Raw genomic sequence first — 25,855 nt, forward strand, 5'->3', positions numbered from 1 at the left:
AGCACCGTAGCCACTCTATATGGACACTGTTGTTATTATTGCTGCCCCATTTCGCAGATGGGGAAACTAAGCACAGAGAAGGGAGTTGCCCAGAGTCACTTAGATAATAAATACGGAAACTGGGCCATAAATCCTGTCTGCCTTGAGAGTCTAGGATTTTAAGCACTATGCCGTAGTACTGTAACTGAAGAGGTGTTCACGGCTAGAATATAACATATGCTTTTAAGTTGCTTACTGCCTAGTTGAAAGATATTTATTTATTTAACTTTTTTTGAGAGGAAGTCTCACTTTGTTGCCCAGGCTGGAGTGCACTGGTGCGATCTCGGCTCACTGCAACCTCTGCCTCCCGGGTTCATGCAGTTCTCCTGCCTCAGCCTACCGAGTAGCTGGGACTACAGGTGCCCGCCACCACGCCCAGCTAATTTTTTGCACTTTTTTTTAGTAGAGACGGGGTTTCACCGTGTTAGCCGGGATGGTCTTGATCTCCCGACCTCGTGATCCTCCCGCCTCGGCCTCCCAAAGTGCTGGGATTATAGGCGTGAGCCACCGCGCCTGGCTGACATTTATTAATACACAACAATGTCCAGAGAGTGACTGTTGGATGATTTGCTGCTCAGAGCCACACTAGATGAGGAATGGGATAGTCAAGGAGATGACTTCATGGTGGTTTGCTCTCCAATCTTCTTCTTCTTCAACATTGTTTTCGCTATTCTAAGTTCTCTGCATTTCCATATTAATTTTAGAATCATTTTGCCAATTTCTACAAAAAATCCAACTGAGATTTTTATTGGGATTGCATTAAATCTGTAGGTAAACTCAAGAAGATCTGACATCACAACAATATCGAGTCTTCTGATTATAAACATGGTATATCTCTCCATTTATTTAGGTCTTCTGTATTTTTTCCCCAGATTTCTCAACTATTGTTTCAAGTTTGGCCCTAAGTATTTCATATTTTTGATGCTATTATAAGTGGCATTAACATTGTTTTAAATTTCTGATTTTGCAGTACTAGTACAGTCATAGGTCGTTTAACAACAGGAATATGTTCTGAGAAATGTGTCGTTTAGTGAGTTCATTGTTGTGTGAACAAACAAACCTAGATGGCATCGCCTGCTACACACCTAGGGTATATGCGAAGGCCTATTTATTACTCCTAGGCTACAAATCTGTACAACATGGTACTGTACTGAATGCTACAGGCAATTGTAAGATCTTTGTATATCTAAACAGGTCTGAACATAGAAAAGTTTCAGTAAAAAAACAGTATAAAAGATAAAAAATGGCACACTTGGCTGGGCGTGGTGGCTCACGCTTGTAATCCCAGCACTTTGGGAGGCTGAGGAGGGCAGATCACGAGGTCAGGAGATCGAGACCATGGTGAAACCCCGTCTCTACTAAAAATACAAAAAATTAGCCGGGCATGGTGGCGGGCGCCTGTAGTCCCAGCTACTCGGAGAGGCTGAGGCAGGAGAATGGCGTGAACCCGGGAGGCGGAGCTTGCAGTGAGCCGAGATTGCGCCACTGCACTCCAGCCTGGGCGACAGAGCGAGACTCCATCTCAAAAAAAAAAAAAAAAGGCACACTTATATAGGGCACGTACCATGAATGGAGCTTGCAGGACTGGAAGTTGCTGTGGGTGAGTCAGTGAGTGAGTGGTGAGTGAGTGTGAAGGCCTAGGACATTACTGTACACTACCGTAGGATTTATAATTACTGTACACTTAGGCTACACTACATTTACTTAACAAATTTTCCTTTCTTCAATAATGAATTAACCTCCACTTACTATAATTTTTGACTTTATTAACTTTTTAATTTTTAAAAAACTTTTTGATTCTTTTATAACAACACAGCTTAAAAGACAAACACATTGTATGGCTGTATAAAAATATTTTCTTTCTCTATATCCTTATTCTATAAGTTTTTTTCTATTTTAACAATTTTTAAAAACTTTTACAACTTTTTTTTTTTTGAGATGGAGTCGCGCTCTGTCACCAGGCTGGCGTACAGTGGCACAATCTCAGCTCACTGCAACATCTGCCTCCTGGGTTCAAGGGATTCTCCTACCTCAGCCTCCCGAGTAGCTGGGACTACAGGCACATGCCACCACGCCCACCTAATTTTTGTATTTTTAGTAGAGACGGGGGTTCACCATGTTGGTCAGGATGGTCTCGATCTCTTGATCTCGTGATCCACCCGCCTCGGCCTCTCAAAGAGCTGGGATTATAGGCATGAGCTACCGTGCCCGGACACAGCTTTTTTTATTGTTAAAAATGAAGAAACACACACACACACACACACACACACACACACACCCCTAATTCTACACGGGGTCAGGATCATCAATATCACTGTCTTCCACCTCTACATCTTGTCCCACTGGAAGGTCTTCAGGGGCAGTAACACCCATACAGCAGTCATCTCCTGTGATAACAATGCCTTCTTCTGGAATATCTCCTGAAGGACCTGCCTGAGACTGTTTTACAGTTAATTTTTTTATAAGTAGAAGGAATACACTCAAAGTAATGACAAAAAGTAATATAGTAAATATAGACACCAGTAACATAGTTGTTTATCAAGTATTATGTACTGTATATAATTGTGTGTGCTACACTTTTATACGACTGGCAGTACAATCATAGTTTCTCATCCCAAGCTCATGAGTGATGCCCTCCACTTTGACATTATGACGGCTACGACATCAGTAGGTGATAGAAATTTTTCAGCCCCATTGTAATCTTATCAGATCACCATTATACGTATGGTCAGTCATTGACTGAAATACGGTTATGTGGTGCATGACTGTATGTGTGTAAATACAATTTATTTTTGCATACTAACCTCAGATCCTGCAATCTTGCTAAACTCACTTTTTAGTTCTAGTCATTTTTCCTGGTAAATGCCATTGGATTTTCTATATAGTCTTTCATGTCTATGAATAAAGACAGTTTTACTCTTTACTTTCCAATTTGGATGTTTTTATTTCTTTTCTTGTTGAAAAGCCTTTTGTTGAGGCTTGAACCTCCAGGACATTGTGAAATATCAGCCATGAGAGTAGAAATAGCAGCCATGAGAGTAGAAATGTGTTTTGTTCCTGATTTGAAGAGGAAAGCATACTTTGGCTATTAAGTGTGATGTTAGCACTAGGTATTTCTTAGATGCTATTTATCAGGTTGATAACGTTCCTCCTATTCCTAAATTTCTGAGAATTTTTCAACAAAGGGATGTTGGATTTTATTTAATTTTTTCTCTGTATATATAGGGATGACTACATGGTTTTTCATTTTGACCTGTTAATATTGTGAATTGTATTCATTTTTAAATATGAAATCAACCTGCATTTCAGGGAGAACACCTCTCATTCATGACTTAGGGTCATTTTTATATATTGCTGGACAGGTTTTGTAAAATTGTGTTATGAATTTTTGTATATATGCTCGTGAGTGACATTGATCTGTCATGTTCTTTTTTTTTTTTTTTAAACAGCTTTGTCTGGAAGCAACACTGACCTCAGGAATTAATTGGGAAGTATTTCTTCCTCTTCAATTTTTTTAGAGGGATTTGCCAAAATTTGTATTACGTCCTTAATGTTTGGTAAAATTCCTTTGTGAAAACATGTAGGTCTGGGGTTTTCTTTGTGGGAAGATTTTAAGTATAAATTCAATGCATTTAATAGATATATGGCTATTGAGGTTATCTATTTCTCCTTGAGTGAGCTTTGCTAGGTGTATGAGATAGGAAGAAAACTGTTTCTCCCACTCTTATGCTCAAGACTCAATACAAAATATATGTCTTCTGGTCACCAAGACATGCAGGATTTCTTTCCACCAACAACCAATTCTATAGTGAACACCAGTTGGGTATCCTATAATTCAATTCAATTCTGACACTATTTACCTGGAGTTACGGTTCAATCCCACAAGTTAAGGGCTCCACCCCACAAGATTGCCTGTCACTTCAGACGCCAGCTGAAAGTAGCAGGTTGTCACCTATACTTCTGACCGACTGGCTATAGATTGGGATTCCCACTATGCCCTCCTTGGGTTCTATTAATTTGCTAGGAAGGCTTATAGAATTCAGGAAAACACTTACTTACATTTGCTGGTTTATTATGAAGGATAATACAAAAAATACAGATGAACAGCCAGATGGAAGAGACACACAGGGCAAGGTATAAGGGAAGGCTCGAGGAGCTTCCATGCCCTCCCTGGGATCATCACCTTCCCAGTACCTCCACACGCTCAGCAACCCAGAAGCTCGCTAAACTTGTCCTTTTGGGTTTTAATGGAGGCTTCCTTATGTAGGGATGACTGATTAAATCACTGGCCATTGGTTATCAACTCAACCTTCAGCCCCTCTTCTCTCCGCAGAGGTGGTGGGGAGGGGCTGAAAGTTCCAACTCTCTAATTACATGTTTGGTCTCCTAGCAACAAATTCCCATCCTGAGGCAATCCAGGGTCCCAACAAGAATCTCCTCATTAGGACAAAAGGTGCTCCTCTTGGCCGGGCACAGTGGCTAACGCCTGTAATCCCAGCACTTTGGGAGGCCGAGGCGGGCGGATCACGAGGTCAGGAGATCGAGACCATCCTGGCTAACACAGTGAAACCCAGTCTCTATTAAAAATATAAAAAAATTAGCCAGGCGTGGTGGCAGATGCATGTAGTCTCAGCTACTCACGAGGCTGAGGCAGGAGAATGGTGTGAACCCAGGGGGTGGAGCTTGCAGTGAGCTGAGATCGCGCCACTACACTCCAGCCTTGGCGACAAAAGGAGACTTCGTCCCCCCCCCCAAAAAAAAAAGCCACTCCTCTTACCCTGGAAATTCCAAGGGATTTAGGAACTCTGTTTCAGGAATCAGGGTCAAAGACCAAGTATTAAAACAAAAGATTCTCCTAGAACTCTGATATATAAGGATTTTAGGAGCTCTGTCTTAGAAACTGGGACAGAGACCAAAGATATATTATTATATCACACTATCACAGTTTATTATTTTCAAAAAAAGTTGTTTTCTGGCTGGTACAGTGGCTCATGCCTATAATCCAAGCACTTTGGGAAGCCAAGGTGGGAGGGTCACTTGAGGCCAGAAGTTCAAGTCCAGCCTGGGCAACACAGGGAGACCCTGCCACTATTAAAATTTTTTTAAATTAGCTGGGCATGGTGGCACATGCCTGTAGTCCCAGCTACTTGGGAGGCTGAAGCAGGAGGATTGCTTGAGCCTGAGAAGTCAAGACTGTAGTGAGCTGCGATCAAGCCACTGCACTCTAGCCTGGGTGACAAAGCCAGACCCTGAGTCTAAAAAAAGAAAAGAAGAGAAAAAAATTTTTTATTTCAACTAAGTCGTTGGATTTATTAGCATAAAGCTGTTCATAACAATCCCTTATTTGTCTTACAATATCAGTAGTATAGGTAGTGATGTCACTTCTTTTATTACTAATATTACTAATTTGTATTTTCTCTCTTATTTCCCTGATAATATTAATAATTTGTATTTTCTCTCTTTTTTCCCTGATAAGTTTGGCTGGAGGTTGATCAATTCTATTCATGTTTTCAAAAAAAAAAAAAAAATTTCATTTCATTGAGTTCCTTCATTGTTCTTATATTTTCTGTTTTATTCATTTCTACCTGATCTTTATTATCTTCTTTCTTCTACTTAACTTGTGTTTTATTTGCTCCTCTTTCAATAGTTTTCAAAGATGGAAGTTGCCTGGGATATCCCAGCACTTTAGGAGGCCGAGGTGGGAGGATCACCTGAGGTCAGGAGTTCAAGACCAGCCTGGCCAACATGGTGAAACTCTGTCTCTACTAAAAATACAAAAATTAGCTAGGTGTGGTGGTGGGCACCTGTGATCCCAGCTACTTGGGAGGCTGAGGCAGGAGAATCGCTTGAACCCGGGAGGTGGAGGTTACAGTGAGCTGAGATCACGCCACTGCACTCCAGCCTGGGTAACAGGAGCTAGACTCCATCTCAAAAAAAAAAAACAAAAAAAAAGATGGAAGTTGAGGCCAGTGGTATAAAATCTTTCTTCATCTCTAACAAACAGGTTTACTGTTATGAACTTCCTTCTAATTACTACCTAGCTGGATCCCACAAGTTTAATATGTTTTCATTTTTATATAATTAGAAATACTTCCTAATTTCCTTTTACTATCTCCTTGACTCATGGTTATTTAAAATAGTATTATTTCATTTCCAGACATATAGTTTTTCAGATATCTTTCTTTTATTGATTTTTAATTCCACTGTGGTTGAAAACATAATTATGGACTTAAATCTTACAAATTTATTTAGATTTGTTTTTTGACCAAGGCTGTGGTTGGTTACATTAGTTTTCAGGACTGACATAACAAAGTGCCACAGACTGGGTAATTAAACCACAGACGGAACTTTCTTATAATTCCGGAAACTAGACATGTGAGATCAAAGTGTCAGCCAGGCTGGTTTTTTCTTTTTCTTTTTTCTTTTTTTTTTTTTTTTTGAGACCGAGTCTCTTTCTGTCACCCAGGCTGGGATGCAGTGGCGCGATCTCGACTTACTGCAAATTCTGCCTCCCAGGCTCAAGCGATTCTCCTGCCTCAGCCTCCTGAGTAGCTGCGATTACAGGTGCCTGTCACTGTACCTGGCTAACTTTTGTATTTTTAGTAGAGACGGGGTTTCATCATGTTGGCCAGGTTGATCTCAAACTCCTATCTCAGGTAATCCACCTGCCTCGGCCTCCCAAAGTACTGGGATTACAGACATGAGCCACTGCACCCGGCCTGGGTTAGTTCTTTCTAAGGCCTCTCTCCTTGGCTAGTAGACACCTTTGTTTCACATGGTCATTCCTCCCGTGCAGGCCTTTGTCTGTCCTAGTCTCCTCTTCTTATAGGGACATTATTCATGTAGGATTAGTGCCTACTCTTTGAACTCATTTTACCTCTTAAAGACCCTATCTCCGAATATAGTCACATTCTGAGATACTTGGGGTTAAGACTTGTATTAGTCCATTTTCACGCTGCTGATAAAGACATACCCGAGATTGGGAAGAAAAAGAGGTTTAATTGGACAATTCCACATGGCTGGGGAGGCCTCAGAATCATGGTGGGAGGCGAAAGGGACTGTTTACATGGTGGCGGCAAGAGAAAATGAGGAAGAAGCAAAAGCAGAAACCCCTGATAGATAAGCCCATCAGATATCATGAGACTTACTCACTATCATGAGAATAGCACGGGAAAGACCGGGCCCCATGAATAAATTACCTCTTCCGTGGTCACCCGCCCCCCCCCTGCCCCGCCACACTATGTGGGGATTCTGGGAGATACCATTCAAATTGAGATTTGGGTGGGGACACAGCCAAACCATATCATTCTGTCCCTGGTCCCTCCAAATCTCGTGTCCTCACATTTCAAAACCAATCATGACTTTCCAACAGTCCCCCAAAGTCTTAACTCATTTCAGCATTAAGCCTAAAGTCCACAATCCAAAGTCTCATCTGAGACAAGGCAAGTCCTTTCTGCCTATGAGCCTGCACAATCAAAAGCAAGCTAGTTACTTCCTAGATACAATGGGGGTACCGGTATTGGATAAATAAAGCCATTCCAAATGGGAGAAATTGGCCAGAACAAAGGGGTTACGGGCCCATGCAAGTCTGAAATCCAGTGAGGGAGTCAAATTTTAAAGCTCCAAAATGATCTCCTTTGACTCCAGGTCTCAAATCCAGGTCATGCTAATGCAAAAGGTAGCTTCCCATGGTCTTGGGCAACTACACCCCTGTGGCTTTGCAGGGTACAGACTCCCTCCAGGCTGCTTTCATGGGCTGATGTTGAGTGTCTGAGGCTTTTCCAAGCACCCAGTGCAAGCTGTCAGTGGATCTACCATTCTGGGGTTTGGAGGACGAAGGCCCTCTTCTCACAGCTGCACTAGGCAGTGCCCCAATAGGGACTCTGTGTGGGGGCTCTCATCCCACATTTCCCTTCTGCACTGCCCTAAGAGGTTCTCCATGAGGGACCCATGGCTTCCACCCTCTGAACCACAGCCTAAGCTATGCGTTGGTCCCTTTCAGCCACAGCTGGAGCAGCTGGGACACAGGGCACCAAATCACTAGGCTGCACACAACACGGGGACCCTGGACCCAGCCCACAAAACCCCTTTTTCCTCCTGGGCCTCCAAGCCTGTGATGGGAGAGGCTGCTGTGAAGGTCTCTGACATGGCCTGGAGACATTTCCCCATGGTCTTATTAGGCTTCTTGCTACTTATGCAAATTTCTGCAACCAGCTTGAATTTCTCCCCGGAAAATGGGTTTTTCTTTTCTGTCACATAGTCGGGCTACAAATTTTCCAAACTTTTATGCTCTGCTTCCCTTATAAAACTGAACACCTTTAATAGCACCCAAACCACCTCTTGAATGTTTTGCTGCTTAGAAATTTTTTCCACCAGATACCCTAAATCATCTCTCAAGTTCAAAGTTCCACTAATCTCTAGGGCAGGGGCAAAATGTGGCCAGTCTCTTTGCTAAAACATTACAAGAGGCACCTTTGCTCCAGTTCCCAAAAAGTTCCTCATCTCCATCTGAGACCACCTCAGCCTGGATCTTATTGTCTGTATCACTATCAGCATTTTGAGCAAAACCATTCAACAAGTCTCTAGGAAGTTCCAAACTTTCCCACATTTTCCTGTCTTTTTCTGAGCCCTTCAAACTGTTCCAATCTCTGCCTGTTACCCAGTTCCGAAGTTGTTCCACATTTTCAGGTATATTCAGCAACATCCCACTCTACTGGTAGCAATTTACTGTATTAGTCCATTTTCACACTGCTGATAAAGACATAGCTGAGACTGGGAAGAAAAATGGGTTTAATTGGACTTACAGTTCCACATGGCTGGGGAGGCCTCAGAATCATGGTGAGAGGTGAAAGGCACTTCTTACATGGTAGTGGCAAGAGAAAATGAGGAAGAAGCAAAAGCGGAAACCCCTGATAAATCCATCAGATCTCATGAGACTTATTCACTATCACGAGAATAGCATGGGAAAGACTGGCCCCCATGATTCAATTGCCTCCCCTGGGTCCCTCCCACAACACATGGGAATTCTGGGAGATACAATTCAAGTTGAGATTTGGGTGGGGACACAGCCAAACCATATCAGGACTTCTACACATGAATTTTGGAGGGACACAATTTAACTCATAATAATGGGCTGTCTTGTTAAATGTTCTGTGTGCACTTGAGAAGAATGTGTGTATTCTTTCATTGTTGGATTCGGTGACCTATAAATGTTAATTAGGTTAAACTAATTGATAGTATGGTTCAAGAACAAATGGTACCAACTTAGGTTTAACTTACGATTTTTCAACTTTACAATGGTGTGAAGTCTGTATGCATTCAGTAGAAACCATACTTTGAATTTTTGTCTTTTCCCAAGCTACTGCTATGGGACAAGATACTCTCTCACGATTCTGGGCAGTGGCAGCAAGCCTCAGCTTCCAGTCAGCCACTCAATCCCAGGGGCAAACAACTGATACAGCCATTCTGTTTTTCATTTTTAGCAAAGTACTCAATACATTACATGAGGCACTCAACACTTTATTATAAAACAAGCTTTGTATTAGATGATTTGCCCAACTGTAGGCTAATGTAAATGTTCTGAGCACATTTAAGGTAGGCTATACTATGCTATGATGTTTGGTAGGTTAGGTAAATTTAATGCATTTTCGACTTAGAATATTTTCAGCCTCCCAAATAGCTGGGACCCCAGGTGTGGGGCAACACGTGTGGCTAATTTTTTGTAGAGACAAGGTCTCACTATGTTGCCCAAGTTGGTCTCAAAATCCTGACCTCAAGTGATCCTTCCACTTTGGTCTCCCAAAGTGCAATTACAGGTGTGAGTCACCACACCTGGCCATGTTATCATACATTTTAATTCTTTATAAATTAGAAACTTCATAACACATTGTTATTTAAAATTTAAACAATTATCTTTAAATATATATAATATATAAATATGTATATAATATATAAATATATAATATATATAAATATATACAGGAAAAAGCTTTTATACTTACTCATGTGATTACCCTTTCTTGCAGTCTTTATTCCTTTGTTTAGATCCTTGGGATTTTTGTTGCTATGGTGACCTTAGTTATACCAGGCACTTGAAATCTTACCTTGTGTTTAGGATATGGACTTGTTTGCCCAAAGGTTTTCCCTAATGTTTGCTCCACCTTCAACTTTAGGTCTTCTCAGCTGTCAGTTTCTCTCTCCATACACTTGCAGCTCTCCCAGGAGTATTCCATCATTACTCATTAGTCAGTGCTTATTAGCAGGGCAGTGGGATCTGAGAGGTGAGGTGCTTGGTTGTGATTCTCAGTTCTGATTCCTGCAGGTACTGTGTCCCTGGGTCTTGAAGGGTATGACCAAGTGTCTCTGTCCCTCCTGCCAACAGTAGTTTTGGGCTCAGCACATATTCCTGCTCCTTCCCCAGAATCAGAGGGTTTTTTGTTCTTGTTTTGTTTTTCAAGTTTTTGTTACTTTTTCTCCAGCTGTGTTGGATTTACCAGCCCCCAGGAGCGTCAGTGTTTGTTACCCTTCCTCCACGCTTTTAAGGCCTTTGTAGGAGAGATGGGCCAATAGCATCTGAGCATGGTTTTGTGTCTTTCTTGTAGCAACTGATATTCCTCACCCCCAGGTCTATGCCAGGAAGGATGCTTCCTTACATGCCTGTAATCCTAGCTACTGGGGAGGCTGAAGAATCACTTGAACTCAGGAGGCGGAGGTTGCAGTGAGCCAAGATCATGCCACTGCACTCCAGCCTGGCAACAGAGCGAGACTCCATTCAAAAAAAAAAAAAAGCTCTTACACTCTTCTGCATATTCTGCAAAGTATACTCTGGGAAGGCTGGTTTAGAGGATCTCTAACTTTTCTAATATTTTGTAATGCATGGCTGATGTTTAATATGAACTCAGACTCCCATCAGATTTTACAGATCTGGGTCTGCTTTTAGTTCAAATGCTTCGGCCAGGGCACTTTAATCTGAGGTCACAGCATTCCCAATTGTCAGCAGTATTTTGAAATCTAAGTTCCTCTGGTGGACAACAGGCAACATCATATAGCCATGGAGGATCTGAACAACTTCTAAGTCTGAGGGATTTTATCTGGTGGTTTTGGATTCTTTTCCATTTATACTTAAATAAGGTGACACAAATTTCACGTACAGAAAAGCCACTCTTTTTTTTCCCTGTTTTTAAGAAGTCTAAAAATGCACAACTATTTCCTGAATGAGCAGTGTGTCCAGGTGTAGAATAGGGAATGTCGTGTCCGCTGGGAACAGACGGTGTACCTGGCACAATTTTATGAGAATTATCCCACGATTCCTGTCCCACCCTGCAGCCCACCGTGGGCTCTGTGGCGAGTCTGATTCTCTGAGCCCTAAAGGGTAGCTTTTTCCCACAGGACACCAGCAAGCAGAGCAGCAGCTTGGGGCTCTGACAAGGAGGCTGGAGTGAAAGGTCAGATTGGACCATCCTGGATCACTGGAGGACAATACCCCAGGAACCTCCAGCAATGACTGGTATTGGAATGACTCCCCTGGTCACCCCCCTGTGGCATGACATTTGCAGACAGCGTCTTCCTATGAGGCTTGTGAGGTCTGGCCAGTTTGCATTCTGCTAGAATTATTAAGTATGGACATCCTCATAGATCCAGAAAAGGGCTGAGATCCAAAGGATTGAGAATGCTTTGGGGGGTGTTTCCATAGTGAGTGGCTGGCTATTCAATAGTCAAATGTTTGAGAGGATACAAGTGATGTGTTTCCTGAGGCAAGCGGTCAGAACCCAACAGACTCTTCTGTTCAGCTAAGATGTGAAACCATCTGAAGTTCTTACATGTTCTCACAGAGAAATGGATTCTCACAGGGAAATGGATATATTGTGATAGACACGATAAGCAGAGAAGTCAGCTGAGAAACACACACACACACACACACACACACACACACACACACACACGTCAAGACTGAATGCATAGATGTGTATTATAAAAAAGCGTAAAAAGACACCACCGCAGATTGTGTAGGACTATATTTTCTTTTGACTTGGGAGACATGTTTATTGCTGTTAATGCTGCAAAGGGCTCTGTGTGCTTTAAAAAATCCCAGTCTGTTGCATTCACAAGCCTGGGTTGGATCTAAGGCAGCCTCCCGCTTTGGGAAAGGCATCCCCATGACCTTTCCATGGTTGCTGAATGCAGCCGGAGGCAGTCACAGTTGGTGATGTCCGGAGCCCACTCCCCACTGTGCTGGTCTGCAGAACTTCTGCATGTCATTCCCACAAGCAGGTCTCTGCCCTGCTCTCCTCCACCTCCCTTGTCAGAGGAAGTCTGTGCTTCACAGCTTTCTGGTCTCAACCCTCCTCCATCCCTACAGATGTTTAAGAAGAAGGAATCAAAAGGTGAAGGAGAGGGGGCAACTCACCTCCGATGGACAAGTGAAAAGTGGGAGATGGATAAAACCAAGGAGCTTAAGATATCCAGAAATGTAAACTGTGTTTGGAAAAGTAAGGTCAGGAGAAGCATGGGACTCCTGAGGTTGCTCCCTACTATCTTGCAGACTTGCTACAGGACCAAATGAAGCAGGATCTGACAAGCACCAGGGCCAGCTCTTAAGCTTAGTGCCTTTCTGAACCCTGTGACCCAGCAGCCCCCATCAACTCATCCTACCTGCTGTGCACAGCTCCTCCGTGACCCTGTACCTGAGCTCATGCTATTCCTTCTGCCAGGGTGCCCTTCTCCTTCTCCACCAGGAGAAGACACTTGCCTGTAAGACCCAGTTCCAATGTCACCCCTTCCTGACTGTATCAGGAAGAGTCAGTGACGGTGTTCTATGCTCCCAGAGAATTTGCCACATGTGTTGTGATTATTTTTCCACATCTGTCTGCCCCACTGGACTGAGAGCCTCACTCATCTTCATACCTCCCTGGTCTCTACCTAGTGGCCGAACCATCCTCAGGGCAGGGGAGTGCTCAGGAAATAGGTGTTGAATAAAATGAGTGTATCCATCCATCCATCCATCCGTCCATCCATCCATCCATCCATCCATCCGTCCATCCGTCCATCCATCCATCCATCCAGATGTACATACATATGTAAACATTCTGATAGTGAAATGGAACAATGTGGGCTGAAGAATAGTGCAGGTAGAAGAACCTAATATTACAGATTCTTGATTTGGGAGGAACTTTATTTTATTGTGCAAACAGTCTACAAATTTGAAACACACTCTATCAAGAAAGACACTGTGCTGTTAGGAAAGGGAGTGGGAGAGGGTGGCCCCACAAAACAGCGTAAAGTTCTAAAGAATTTGAGAGGAACACTCTGCGGGACCCTGTTCCAAAGGCACCTTTCTAAGAGTCTGTCCCTTAGGCTCTGCCTCTTTTTGGCCACATCGTCAAAGGGCTTCTTTATGAACAAAGTGAGACACATTATTTTTGTTTTCTTGAATTCTAAAGTGATTGTCTTGAGTCTCCTGGGGGAGACTCCTGTGAGGTGTGGCCCACTCTAGTCCAGAAACAAACCAGGAGATTGAAGACTCATCCCAATCCCATATCCTGTGAAAATGTGAAATCAAATCACCCCTAACAATTCCAAACTAATGGAATCCTAACATAACTCTAACTCTATGTAACTCTAAAGCTGAGTGTGCTGGTAATTACGCTTCCAGCCCACCCTTCCCAGCTCTGGGGTGCAGGGCCACCACAGGCTCCTTCCTGTGTGCACCCCACCCCGCCCCCACCGTCAGCATCCTGTCTCCACCCTGAGAGTGACAGCTGGTTCCAGTAGCGGCAGTTGGTTCCAGCTTGCCATTTTCCCAGCACTCCCATAACCAGCCTGATGATGCCCATTCAGAGACAGCAGCACGGGCTGGCCATGTCCCCTCCCCAGAATTCTGCATCCAGCTCCTGCACCTTGGGCTCTGAGCCCTTGGGCCACGTGTACCATTGGTAGTGCCTCCTCCTCAGAGGACTAACCCCCAGCCCTAGGGCCACCTTCATATGTCTGAGTTTTGATATTTTCAGCCTTTTCTCTTTGTTGTATGAGTCCTTGGGCTGGGAGCTTGCAGTCAAAATCTTCATATCTCATTATCACTACTTTTTTTAAATCTCTACTAGCTGGATAACAATTATTTATATTAATTCTCTCTGTTGAAATAACTGATACAGTATCTCTTGGTTGAAACCTGACTAGTAGACTAAGAATTCTACCTCTAAATCATTCTGAGGGCCGGGTGCGGTGGCTCATGCCTGTAATCCCAGCACTTTGGGAGGCCAACGCGAGTGGATCACCTGAGGTCAGGAGTTGGAGACCAGCCTGGCCAACATGGAGAAACCTGGTCAGGAGATCGAGACCATCCTGGCTAACATGGTGAAACCCCGTCTTTACTAAAAAAAAAAAAAAAAAAAAAAATACAAAACAAAATTAGCCGGGCGTGGTGACGGCCGCCTGTAGTCCCAGCTACTCAGGAGGCTGAGGCAGGAGAATGGCGTGAACCCGGGAGGCAGGGCTTGCAGTGAGCAGAGATGGCGCCACTGCACTCCAGCCTGGGCGACACAAGCGAGACTCCATCTCAACAACAACAACAACAATAACAGCAACAAAAAATTAGCCGGGCATGGTGGCAGGTACCTGTAATTCCAGCTACTTGGGAGGCTGAGGTAGGAGAATTGCTTGAACCCAGGAGGCGGAGGTTGCAGTGAGCCAAGATTGCGCCACTGCACTCCAGCCTGGGTGACAAGAGCAAAATTCCACCCCCCCCCCAAAAAAATATGAAAATTAAATAAAGAACAGAAAAAAATTTGAATGGCAAATACAAAACTGAAAAGAAATAACTGAGAATAAATAACTGAAAATAGCTCGAAAACTAAATATATCAAAAACTTAAAAAATTCAGAAAATATAATGTTCAAATATGAAGTAATGCTTAAAATGAAATAACTAAAAACCAAATAACTTGAAAAAAATAAAAATAAACAACTCAAATATAAAACAACTGAAAATAAATACCTGTGAACATAAGCAACTCGAAAACCAGATAACTAGGGGAAACCATTCATGAAAACATTTCACTCTGAAAATAAATAACTTGACAGTAGTTCATCAACTTCCAATGAGTTTTTAATAGTCAAATAAGTTACCGCAAAAATAAATAACTCAAAAACTCCAATAATATAAAGTGAAATAACTATGAAGGTAAATAACTCCAATAATAATTGTAAAGATAATTAAAAATAAATTCCGGCCGGGCGCGGTGGCTCACGCCTGTAATCCCAGCACTTTGGGAGGCCGAGGCAGGCGGATCACGGGGTCAGGAGATCAAGACCATCCTGGCTAACACGGTGAAACCCCGTCTCTACTAAAAATACAAAAAAATTTAGCCAGGCGCGGTAGCGGGCGCCTGTAGTCCCAGCTACTCGGGAGGCTGAGGCAGGAGAATGGCGTGAACCCGGGAGGCAGAGTTTGCAGTGAGCCGAGATCGCGCCACTGCACTCCAGCCTGGGCGACAGAGCAAGACTCCGTCTCAAAAATAAACAAATAAATAAATAAATAAATAATAAATAAATAAATTCCAAGCAAATTAATTTGAACATCTATAACTCCTAAAACAAAATAACTACATATAAATAACTGAAAATGAACAACTCAACAACTAAATAACTTTGAAAATAAAGTAACTATAAACCAGTAACTGAAACTATAAAATTAAATAACTAGAAAGCTACAAAGAAATGAAAATCAACTAATAAAACTAAAAATAAAATACAACTGAAAATAACAAAACTCATGTAAAAACTAATAAATCGATACATAAAATACCTCAGAAAGTAACTTGGAACGAACTATCTCTGCAACGAAGCAATCTTAGCACTAACAGGAACACCCCATGAACGCTCGCAGGGATTCTGGGAGGCGGACCGGGAGTTCCCAGTCTGCGGCCCCCACCGGGTTTGAGCGGCTCCGGCTCCTCCAAGGCTCGGGCTAAGCGGTTCTCAACCGATTCCCACCCCGCCCTGGAGAAATGTGGGCGTGTCTGCAGGCATTTTTGATTGTCACAATTTGGGGGTGGGGTGGAGGATGGGGTGGCGCATTCCTGGCACCTAGTGGGTAGAGGCCAGGGATGCTGCTAAACATCCTACCGTGGGAGCACAGAGAAGCCCACACAGCAAAGAATTGCCCGGCTCCAAACGTCAAAGTGCGCGGTTGAGAAGGCGTGGGCTGCGGGCTCTGCTAGCCTCTGCAGGCGCCTTAGAGCAGCTCCGAGGTCCCCCGTGCGGAGCTAGGCGCGCACCCAGGGCACCCCTCGGGCTCCTGGAAGGAGGCCCTGGGCGTCCCCTTTCTGCCGCCGCCGAGGCTCCGGCTGCTTTCTGCGTAGCTGGGCAGGGCCCGGGCCCCCACACCGCCTCTCCCCGGAATGCGGGCGCTCCGGAGCTGAGGAGCGGGGGCGTCCGCAGGGAAGTCAGCTCTCCTGGGCGGAGGTCCTCGGGCGCAGCGCCCTCGCCTGGAAACCAGCCGTCGCCCCCGCAGGAGCCAGCCGGCCCGTGGGCGCCCCAGCGCGCTCCTCCTCGGTGCTGCGGGTCGCCCTGCAATTCCGAGAAGAAAGTCAGAGACGCCGCGGCCCAAAGAGGCGCTTAGTCTTTCCTCGCTCACACTCACGTTTCCTGCTCATCGCTTTCTTCTTTTTCTCCTTGGGTGCTTTCTCCCCTCTCCAGGAAAGCAGATTTGGAGGAACAGGTTTCGTGACTGTCGTCCGACTGGAAAAGGCCCGCGAGCTGGAAGGGAGGGGACGGGTGCACCCGCAGAGTTACTGCTGGAGGCTGTGGCCAAGCCGGGCAAGGTGGTGACTCCTGCTGGCAGGCTGAGGCCCACCCCAGCCCTCCCACCTGGGCCACGGGGCTCCCAGCGGGAGCCCCAGTTATGACTGGACACCAGCGCACCGCCAAGGAGATAGCCACGTGGGGACATGCCGGGCTAGCAGGGTCAGAGCCACTTTGAGGACTAGTGACCTCGGTTCCCTGGCTTAGCCAGGCCCTTATGGGTGAGAATCCTGAGGAGGGGGAGAGGGATGGAGGCGAGGGACAGGAGCAGGAGGAGCTGATGAATAGGAAGGAGGGAAGAAGATGAAAGAAACAAAAGGGAAGTAATTACACTCAGAGCGCTGCTCTCCTTTTCCATGTCTTCTGCACCTTCACAGTCTTCAAAGGTGTCCATGGAGCTAAACTCCCTGCTGGAGCAGCCTTAGGGAGAGAAAGGGAAAGATGGGGCCTCTGTGGGGTGGGAGGACACCCCCTCTGCCCATGGCAGGGTGTAGCAGGCAGTGCCTGTCGCAGGTACGGTCCTCCCCATCTCTAACTCCTGCTCTCCCAGGGCCTGCACTGCGCTGGGCTGTGAGGGGGTCTGTGATCTCCAGGCTGCGTTTCCAGCGCCAAAATGCCGTCATTCACTGAGAAGACGCGTCCACATGCCGTTCATGGCCCTACCTCCCCGTTCCTCCAAGAAAACAGTCATCGTTTTTTGTGTTTGCCAGTCTTCTAACCATGTCTCCTTCCCTTCCTCCTCCCGTCTTTCTCACCCTCCCCTCCTTGCCTCCTTTTCTCTACCCTAATTAATGTCCATTTCCCATCTCCCTGGCAGCCTCTGCCAAGTGTCACTGCTCCCCATGAGGGAAAATCAGAGGAACAAGCAAGTGCATCCATCCTGCCTCTCTCTGCAGTGAACTGATTAATTAACCCATCAGTCTTGTCTATGGCGCACGTGTTACATCCCCGGACCGGTGCTGGACACTGTGGGGAACAGCAGCCACTGCCAAATACTGAGCAACTGCCCTGTGCCTGGTGGGATGGCAGGCATTTGTCAAAGTTTAAGCCTCACAACCCTGTAAGGGTCTCAGCCCCCTTTACAGTTGGGGAAACAGACAGCAATGGTCACTTGGCCAAGTCCTCTTGGCCTGTGGCAGGGCAGCTGGCTTCTCCAGCACTCCTGCTCTTTACCGTCGCTCTGAGTGAGATGAAGTCTCTGCCCCACGAGGCTCACAAGCCAAGGGAGGGAGCAGAGCATCTGCAGAAAGGTCCTCACACAGGGCAGCCCCAGACTGAGGGTCAGCTGAGTAGTCCACGCGGCGGGAGCCGTGCTAGGAGACTGCTCAGGCGAGAATTCAGGGAGGTTTGGGCAGGCCTTGAGGGGCGGACAGGACTGGAGAGGGAGGGCATTCTGCGCAGAGGCATGGCCGGAGGGCGGCAGGTGGCAGTGGAGGGAGCTGCAGTTATCTGGGTGAGCAGGCAGCACAAGTGGCGTCTCCTGGGCTGCTGCCCCAGGCCCCCGACAAGCCACGTTCTGGGCCCCAGGCCCTCCCCAGAGCAGATCAGTGGGGGCTGTGTGAGTAACACGGGGTGGGGGGGGGCCAGCTGGGCAGCACCTCCCTGGAGGCCCCTCTGAAATCCCGCCTGAATCTGGCAGGCTTCGAGGGGGCTGGACACCCTCCTCTCAGGTTGAAGCAAGTCCTGGTTGAGTTCCTAGTCCCAGGAGGTGGGAGGGGCAAGGGGTGGAGGGCAGAGGAAAAACTGCATCAGGGATGTGCCCCCTGCCTTCATCCTCCAGATAGGACTTCGGAGCATCTGACGAAACCCCAAGACTCCTCTTTAGAGAAGTCATCCAGCCCTGGGGTCCCCTTATGCCAGGAGCAAGCAGTGAGAATGGAAGAATGATTGTCTTGCTGAAAGTTCTGTGACGGAGGGATAGAGGGACAAAGGGAGCCATGCCCTTGACCATCCCCTGCATGAGTAGGAAGGGCTGTGTCTCCAGGGTCCATGGCCTCTGTGCCCGGGATGATGCCGGGGCTGCCAGGGACCACAGAGACACCCACTGGGAGGTTGGGGGGTGGCCTGGCTCAGGAGCCTTCGTCAGCCATAGACACCCACAGCCTGGGGTGGGCAGGGCTGGGAGGCGACACAGGAACTGAAAAACCTGACAAGCTGCAGCCCCTCCGCAGGGTAAGTGGTATCTCCAGGTAAAATGATTAGTTGGTTCCAGCCCCTCTGCAGGGTAAGTGGCACCTGGGTTAAAAGGACTGCCTGGAGCTGGCAGCTGCTCTCCCTGCTCTCGAGGGCCCTGCAGGGAAGCGGGGAAGGGAAGGGGGCACAGCGCTGGGCACAGAGGGGCTCTCAGACCCTGGACTCAACTGTTTCAGGGTCATCTGAAACAGTCAACTGTTTCGTCTAGCCCATTCCCTGCCTCCAGGCAAGGATTTGCCCGAACCTGGAAAGAGGAAGGATCCTCCCAGCGCCGTCAACCCCAGATTCCACCTCCCTGTGGAGGACTGTCAGCGCAGGCCCTGACAACGCAGAGAAAGACACAGGACCCACCTGGGCCAGTGACAGCAGGAGCTCCGGGTGCCACAGGTGAGGATGGGGATGCCTGGAGCACCACGGGGGGCCTGGTTTAGTCTAGAGCCAGGTTTTCCATACTCCTTAGAGTGCAACTTCAGGGAGATGCAAATTTTACCCCCCTAACACAGCATACACGCAGAAATACATTTATACAATTCAAACGCAAGCGGACGAAACAACGTTTACCCTTAGAGTGTGTGAAGTCCTCATCTGTCCCACCCCATCCTATCGTGCTCTGTTCTATCCTAGGAGACAAAGCAGGAGGGGGGCTGTGGAGGTCGGGGAGTCTCATCCAGGCCCTTGGGCGACACGTCTCTCCTGAGACAAACTGCAGCTGCTCTGGGTGTGCCCTCACCTGTCTCCCCCCAGGCCCCAGGTTCCTGGCAGCAGAGACAGTTACCTATTGACCAGGATCTCCCAGGGCTCCTGGAAGAAACTCAGAATTCTCAGAACCGGAAAAGCTTAGAGAGCATCCTGCAGGCAAAGCCCCTGGTTCTCTGGGGAGGAAAGTGCGGCTCACGGGGCATCCCACCAGGGACAGTGATTGACCACCAGGCTGTGGGCCCTGTGGGGACTGGCTGAAGGCCCTGTGGGAGCTGAGTCAGGGCCAGGACTGGGTGTCCTGACTCCTAGAGACCATGTTCCCTTCCTCACCCAGGCCTTCCAGTCCCAGCCCTGGGCTTTTATTTATTTATTTTGGAGACAGAGTCTGGCTTGTCACCCAGGCTGGAGTGCAGTTGTGTGATCACGGCTCACTGCAGCCTTGACTTCCTGGGTTGAACTGATCCTCCCACATCAGCCTCCTGAGTAGCTGGGACCACAGGCACATGCCACCACACCCAGCTAATTTTTATATTTTTTAGTAGAGACAGGGTTTCACCATGTTGGCCAGGCTGGTCTCGAACTCCTGAGCTCAACTGATCTGCCCACCTCGGCCTCCCACAGTGCTGGGATTACAGGTGTGAGCCATCGTGCCCAGATCCTGGGCTGACTTTTGCTGTCTTACATCATCTACATATTTAATCCCCTGCTGGATTCACTGGTCATGGGCTCTGAGGTCCTAAGAGTCTTAGGCACTAAGGAGCTGGCAGCACTGAGGGGACCCCAAAATCTCAGACTCAGGATCTGGCCAGTCACAGGCGTGTGAGGGAACAACTGAGAGGCCCATTGCCCCACGGCAGAAGGAGGTGCTCTGGAGTCAGTCAGACCTGAGGGCAGTCAGACCTGATTCTCACTGTCACTCACTAGCTGTGTGGTCTTGGATACATCACTTAACCTCTCGAGCATCAGCTTCCTTATCTCTAAAATGGAGATAATAACATCTATTTTGCAGTCTTGGTATGAGGATTAGCAAATCTTCTGATAAAGAAAAATGCCTGGTACATCATAGGAATTCAACAAATAGTACCTGTTATGATTATTGTGCATAACAATTACAATAATACTAAAGACAGGGTCTCAAAACAGATCTGGGCACTCTGGGTGTGCTATTATTACTTACATTTCAGGGAGGTTTGTCTGCCATTGTTTCGTCCTCATAAACACTCAGGGAAGGAAACGTATTATAAGGATAATAAATGGCTTTAAAAAGAAACAGAGCAAACACACACACACACACACACACCCCTCAGAAAAACCATGCCAAACACACAGGCTCTTGACAAATATTCAATCTGATTATAGCAAAACTATTTTGTTTTGTTTTGTTTTTATTTGTTTGTTTTTGAGACAGGGGTCTCGCTCTGTTGCCCAGGCTGGAGTGCAGTGGTGTGATCTTGGCTCACTGCAACCTCCGTCTCCCAGGTTCAAGCAATTCTCCTGTCTCAGCCTCCTGAGTAGCTGGGACTACAGGCACATGCCACTATGCCCGGCTAATTCTTGTATTTTTAGTAGAGACAGGGTTTCACCATATTGGACAGGCTGGTCTCAAACTCTGGACCTCAGGTGATCCACCTGCCTCGGCCTCCCAAAGTGTGAGATTACAGGCATGAGCCACCATGCCCAGCTGATTATAGCAAAATTCTAAGTGATAGTTGCATTCTTGGAAAATGAATGGAACGACTTTTGTCCCAGCCAAGATCTAGAGGTGTGTTGGGGCAGATACCCCCTGAGTCTCTGGGGCACTCTCAGTCTATGTGTCAGATAAGCATAAGGAGTATTGGTGGAGAAGGACAAGAATGGGAAAGGTGGGTGATGAGAATTCCTGCAGATAAGGACTGGTGAGAGTATTCTCTTTCGAAACCCTTAGTCGACAACCTTTCTGGTGCACATCAGATAAGCTGAATGGTTTAGGAAATCTAGTGTTCACATTTAGTGTTTAGCATTCTAAGCTTTTTTATTTTGCTTAAACAAATGGAATGAAATTTATTAACAAGTGAACCTAGTAGTGAGCTGAAATTATTCTCACCAACATACATATTTTTGGTAAATTATAGACTTTGAAGACAAAATCATGGTGTTTCCCTTACTGTCCACTGGATGGCACAAACAGACCATTGTAGATCCTGCTGGTTCAGCGGTAGCTCTCACTCCATAGATATTAAATGGGCAAATTCTATTTTTATTGTCCTTCAAACTAGATTTTTCTCTATGCACAACTTTTTTTTTTTCTTTTTCTTTTTCTTTTTTCTTTCTTTCTTTTTTTTTTTTGAGATGGAGTCTTGCTCTGTTGCCAGGCTGGAGTGTAGTGGCACGATCTTGGCTCACTGCAACCTCCGCCTCCCGGGTTCAAGCGATTCTCCTGCCTCATCCTCCTGAGTAGCTGGGGACTACAAGTGTGTGCCACCACCCCCAACTAATTTTTCTGTAATATTAGTAGAGACAGGGTTTCGCCATGTTGGCCAGGATGGTCTCGATCTCCTGACCTCGTGATCCACCCACCTTGGCCTCCCAAAGTGCTGGGATTACAGGCATGAGCCACCGCGCTTGGCCAATTATGCACAACTTTTTAAGGACCATCTCTATCACATGAACTAAAGGATATCATTTTCACTTGGGGGTGGGAGGTGGTGAGCTGCTTAAAAGCAATGCCTAAACCCCCTGGGCTTTCCTTCCTTTCACTTGGAAGAACCAGGGGGTAACTAACTGCTAACAATTCCATGCTTTCAGAGATCTAGGCGCTAGCCTAAGGGCTTCATCTCATTTAATCCTCACGGCAAGACTACAGTATTATCTCCATTTTTAAAATGAATGATAAAAAGAACTTAAGCACAGAGAGGCTACAGAATCCATCCAAAGAGATGGAGCTGCACTTGAGGCTGGGTCTTTGAGACCTGACTTCGAGCCCTTCATCATTGTGTTGCGCGTGCTGCTAACCAATTTTCCTCTCTGTCTTCTCGCATTTAATACATGGGGTCACATTCTATCTCATCCATCCCAGTAGCTCTCCAGAGCTCACAACAGGAGAGAGTTCCAAAATGTTTCCAGGAGTACTAGGCTCGGTTACAATCTTTTGCTTGGTGGCCCAGAGTATAAACATGGATATCTTAGGCTGGTCTATAGCTGAAACATCTATTTCATTTGCAAGCCTATCTTTGGCCAAGAGGAAGTGAATCATTCTTGAGAACATCTAATTAATTGCTTTCAGATTCCACATGTTGACATTCTCAGGCCACATTTTTTTTTTTTTTTTTCTGTGCATTTCTGTTGTCAAAGTCCCTGCCAGCTCCTAAGGTAGTCTGAGCTGGCTGTCTTAGACTTTCAGAGCTGCTGGAAGCTTGGCAGGGGGTGGGGGGGGCGGTGGGTCAAAGAAACTTTATAAGCTAGCTTTACCTCCCAGCTCAGCCACCAGCTGCCCTCAAATATTCTGGATTGGAATAAGCCCAAAGATGAGGGGCAGGAGGGAAGAGCAAGCCAATATGTCTAGTCTGGTTCAGCCAAAGCCTTGCCCATTTCATCACAATTTTAATGGAAAATTTCCAATAAGATTAAAATATAAAGTCACCCTAATTTTAGTATGGCTCCATTTTTTTTTTTAAATCATGCATGTCTTTGTTTTGCAATGGGGTCTTACTCTTGCCCAGGAGAAGTGCGGTGGGACAATCATGGCTCATGGCAGCCTCAACCTCCTGAGCTCAAGCAATCCTTTCGCCTCAGCCTGCCAAGTAGCCAGGATTACAGACACCCACCACCATGCCCAGCTAACTTTTTAAAAAAATTTTTTGTAGGTCCAGTGCAGTGGCTCACGCTTGTAAATCTCAGCACTTTGGGAGGCCGAGGCAAGCGGATCACCTGAGGTCAGGAGTTTGAGACCAGTCTGGCCACAATGGTGAAACCCCCGTCTCTACTAAAAATACAAAAATGAGTGACGTGTAGTGGTGGGCACCTGTAATCCCAGCTACTCGGGACACTGAGGCAGGAGAATCACTTGAACCCGGGAGGTGGAGGTTGCAGTGAGCCAAGGTCGTGCCACTGCACTCCAGCCTGGGCAACGGGAGTGAAACTCCGTCTCAAAAGTTTTTGTAGGGATGGGGTCTTGCGATATTGCCCAGGCTGGTCTCAAACTCCTGGATATCAAGTGATCCTCCTGTTTTGGCCTCCCAAGGTGTTGGGATTACAGGCATGAGCCACCACAACTGACCAAGTCATGCATTTCCATAGACAACATCTGCGAGAAGATATTAATGGTGATTATATCCGGTTATGTCGGATTTGTATTTTTATTTGTACTTTCCTGTATTTTTTAAATTTCTGACAATCTACATGTGTATTCCTTTAATAATCAGAAAAGGAAACTTAAAATAGTTAAAACCAATTGGTCAGATATCTAAAATAACCCACCATCTCTCCAGAGAGGGCTGTTTGCTAGAACTTATTTTCTTCATTGAAATACTAGAGTGCGCCAGTAAGTTTGAATAACACACAAAAAAAGATAATGAAAGTAACTAAATTATCTAGGCCCAAAAGGAAATCCCACAAAAATTGGCAAAGAAACCACCATGATGTGCTATACTGGAGAGCTCCTAGGCCACCTTGGAGACCCTGAGGTACCTGACGAGTGACCTATAGTAAGGCTGGCAGACAGGTTCTTCCTCTGTTAGCTCTGAGGTACAACAGTTATTCTCATTTTTATGTCTTTCACATGGCCAGAACTTTGCAAATCAGGGGCAAAGTGAATTCAGAATTAAAAATTTTCAGCACCATCCAAGTCAGTAAAACAGTTTTAGCTTATATCCTTTATTTATTTATTTATTTATTTATTTATTTATTTATTTATTTACTTTGGATGGAGTCTCGCCCTGATTCCAGGCTGGAGTGCAGTGGCATCATCTCGGCTCACTGCAACCTCCGCTTCCTGAGTTCAAGTGATTCTCCTGCCTCAGCCTCCCGAGTAGCTGGAACAACAGGCACGCGCCACCACGCCCAGCCAATTTTTGTATTTTTAGTAGAGACAGGGTTTCACCATGTTGGCCAAGATGGTCTCGACCTCTTGACCTCCTGATCCTCTCGCCTCGGCCTCCCAAAGTGCTGGGATTACAGGCGTGAGCCACCACGCCCAGCCCTTTATTTTTACTGTAAGCTGCCAGAGAGAGGCTGGTTAACCAACAGCACTCAAAACAGCACACCCACCTGTCTGCTGACTGTCCCATCTGGTAATTGTGTAGGTCCTTAGTGAATCTTACCTTCTTCCCTTCCCCTACCCAGACTCCATCCCAGCTGGCAAGTGGAATCCTTTCCCTTTCTCCTCATGTCAATAGACCAGGAGGCAAAGAGAGCAGTTACCATAGTGGAAGGAGAAACGGGTCCTGGTCGTCGTGAGGAGGTAGAGCTGCTGCTTAACAGAGGCCGAGAGGGACATGCCTGATGCTCAGGTGATCCACTAGGACATCTCGCAATACTCCCATGCCCAGCTGTAACTATGATGGCCAAGTCCACGAACCATAGCCTGATAAGAGTCTAGGATCCCCACTATACATGCCACCAGTAGAAGTGCCAGATGGGGAGAGGGGTGTCTAGAATGAGTAGGAGGGAGAGTGACTACAAGGCACAGCCAAGGACCAACTGCAGCAGCAGCTGGCAGCCACAGATTGAGTTAAGAAGGATTCTTGCTGTGTTCCCTAGTGGAAGTGTCTCCCTTGTCGAGACCCACTGAGGTTAAAGTTGGAGACATGGGGAGAAAAAAACGTCCCCGTGTTCATCACTGGAGTCATCATGGGCAAGGTCGCAACTCATTTGACTTCTTGGTTCCCAGATTCACATACTCTGCCTCTTGGGGGCATGACACCATAATACAGCCATTGGTTCAGTTGTATGCTGCATCCTGAGGGACAGCACTCCATCCCCGCAGTGCCATGTCCAAACTGCTGCCCCACCTCACTTTCAAGAGGCTGTCCCACTACTCTATCAGGCTGCCAGCTTCTGAATGCGGTGGTAAGACTGTGTCCTGTGATCACATGTCTATGGCTGATTCTCTTTTGCCATACTGAGTCCCCTGATCAAAGCAGTGTTAT

At 46.3% G+C, this 25,855-nt stretch overlaps 1 protein-coding gene across 4 annotated transcripts in view; it reads right to left on the bottom strand.

Annotated features, from left to right (window-relative positions):
* Positions 1-13,189: 13,189 nt before the first annotated feature.
* Positions 13,190-25,855, bottom strand: part of MCF2L2 (MCF.2 cell line derived transforming sequence-like 2) — a 246,513-nt gene continuing 233,847 nt past the window's right edge. For all 4 annotated transcript variants that reach the window (XM_063621731.1, XM_063621732.1, XM_063621733.1 and 1 more), the window contains 3 exons: positions 17,170-17,258; positions 16,678-16,793; positions 13,190-16,604 (listed from right to left, as the gene is read on the bottom strand). In XM_063621731.1, coding sequence (XP_063477801.1) covers positions 16,481-16,604; positions 16,678-16,793; positions 17,170-17,258 — 329 coding nt within the window. In that variant the 3' untranslated portion in view covers positions 13,190-16,480. The remainder of the gene's footprint in view (positions 16,605-16,677; positions 16,794-17,169; positions 17,259-25,855) is intronic.

This window comes from Symphalangus syndactylus, chromosome 17 (assembly GCF_028878055.3).
Source record: "Symphalangus syndactylus isolate Jambi chromosome 17, NHGRI_mSymSyn1-v2.1_pri, whole genome shotgun sequence".
Taxonomy (NCBI): Eukaryota; Metazoa; Chordata; class Mammalia; order Primates; family Hylobatidae; genus Symphalangus; species Symphalangus syndactylus.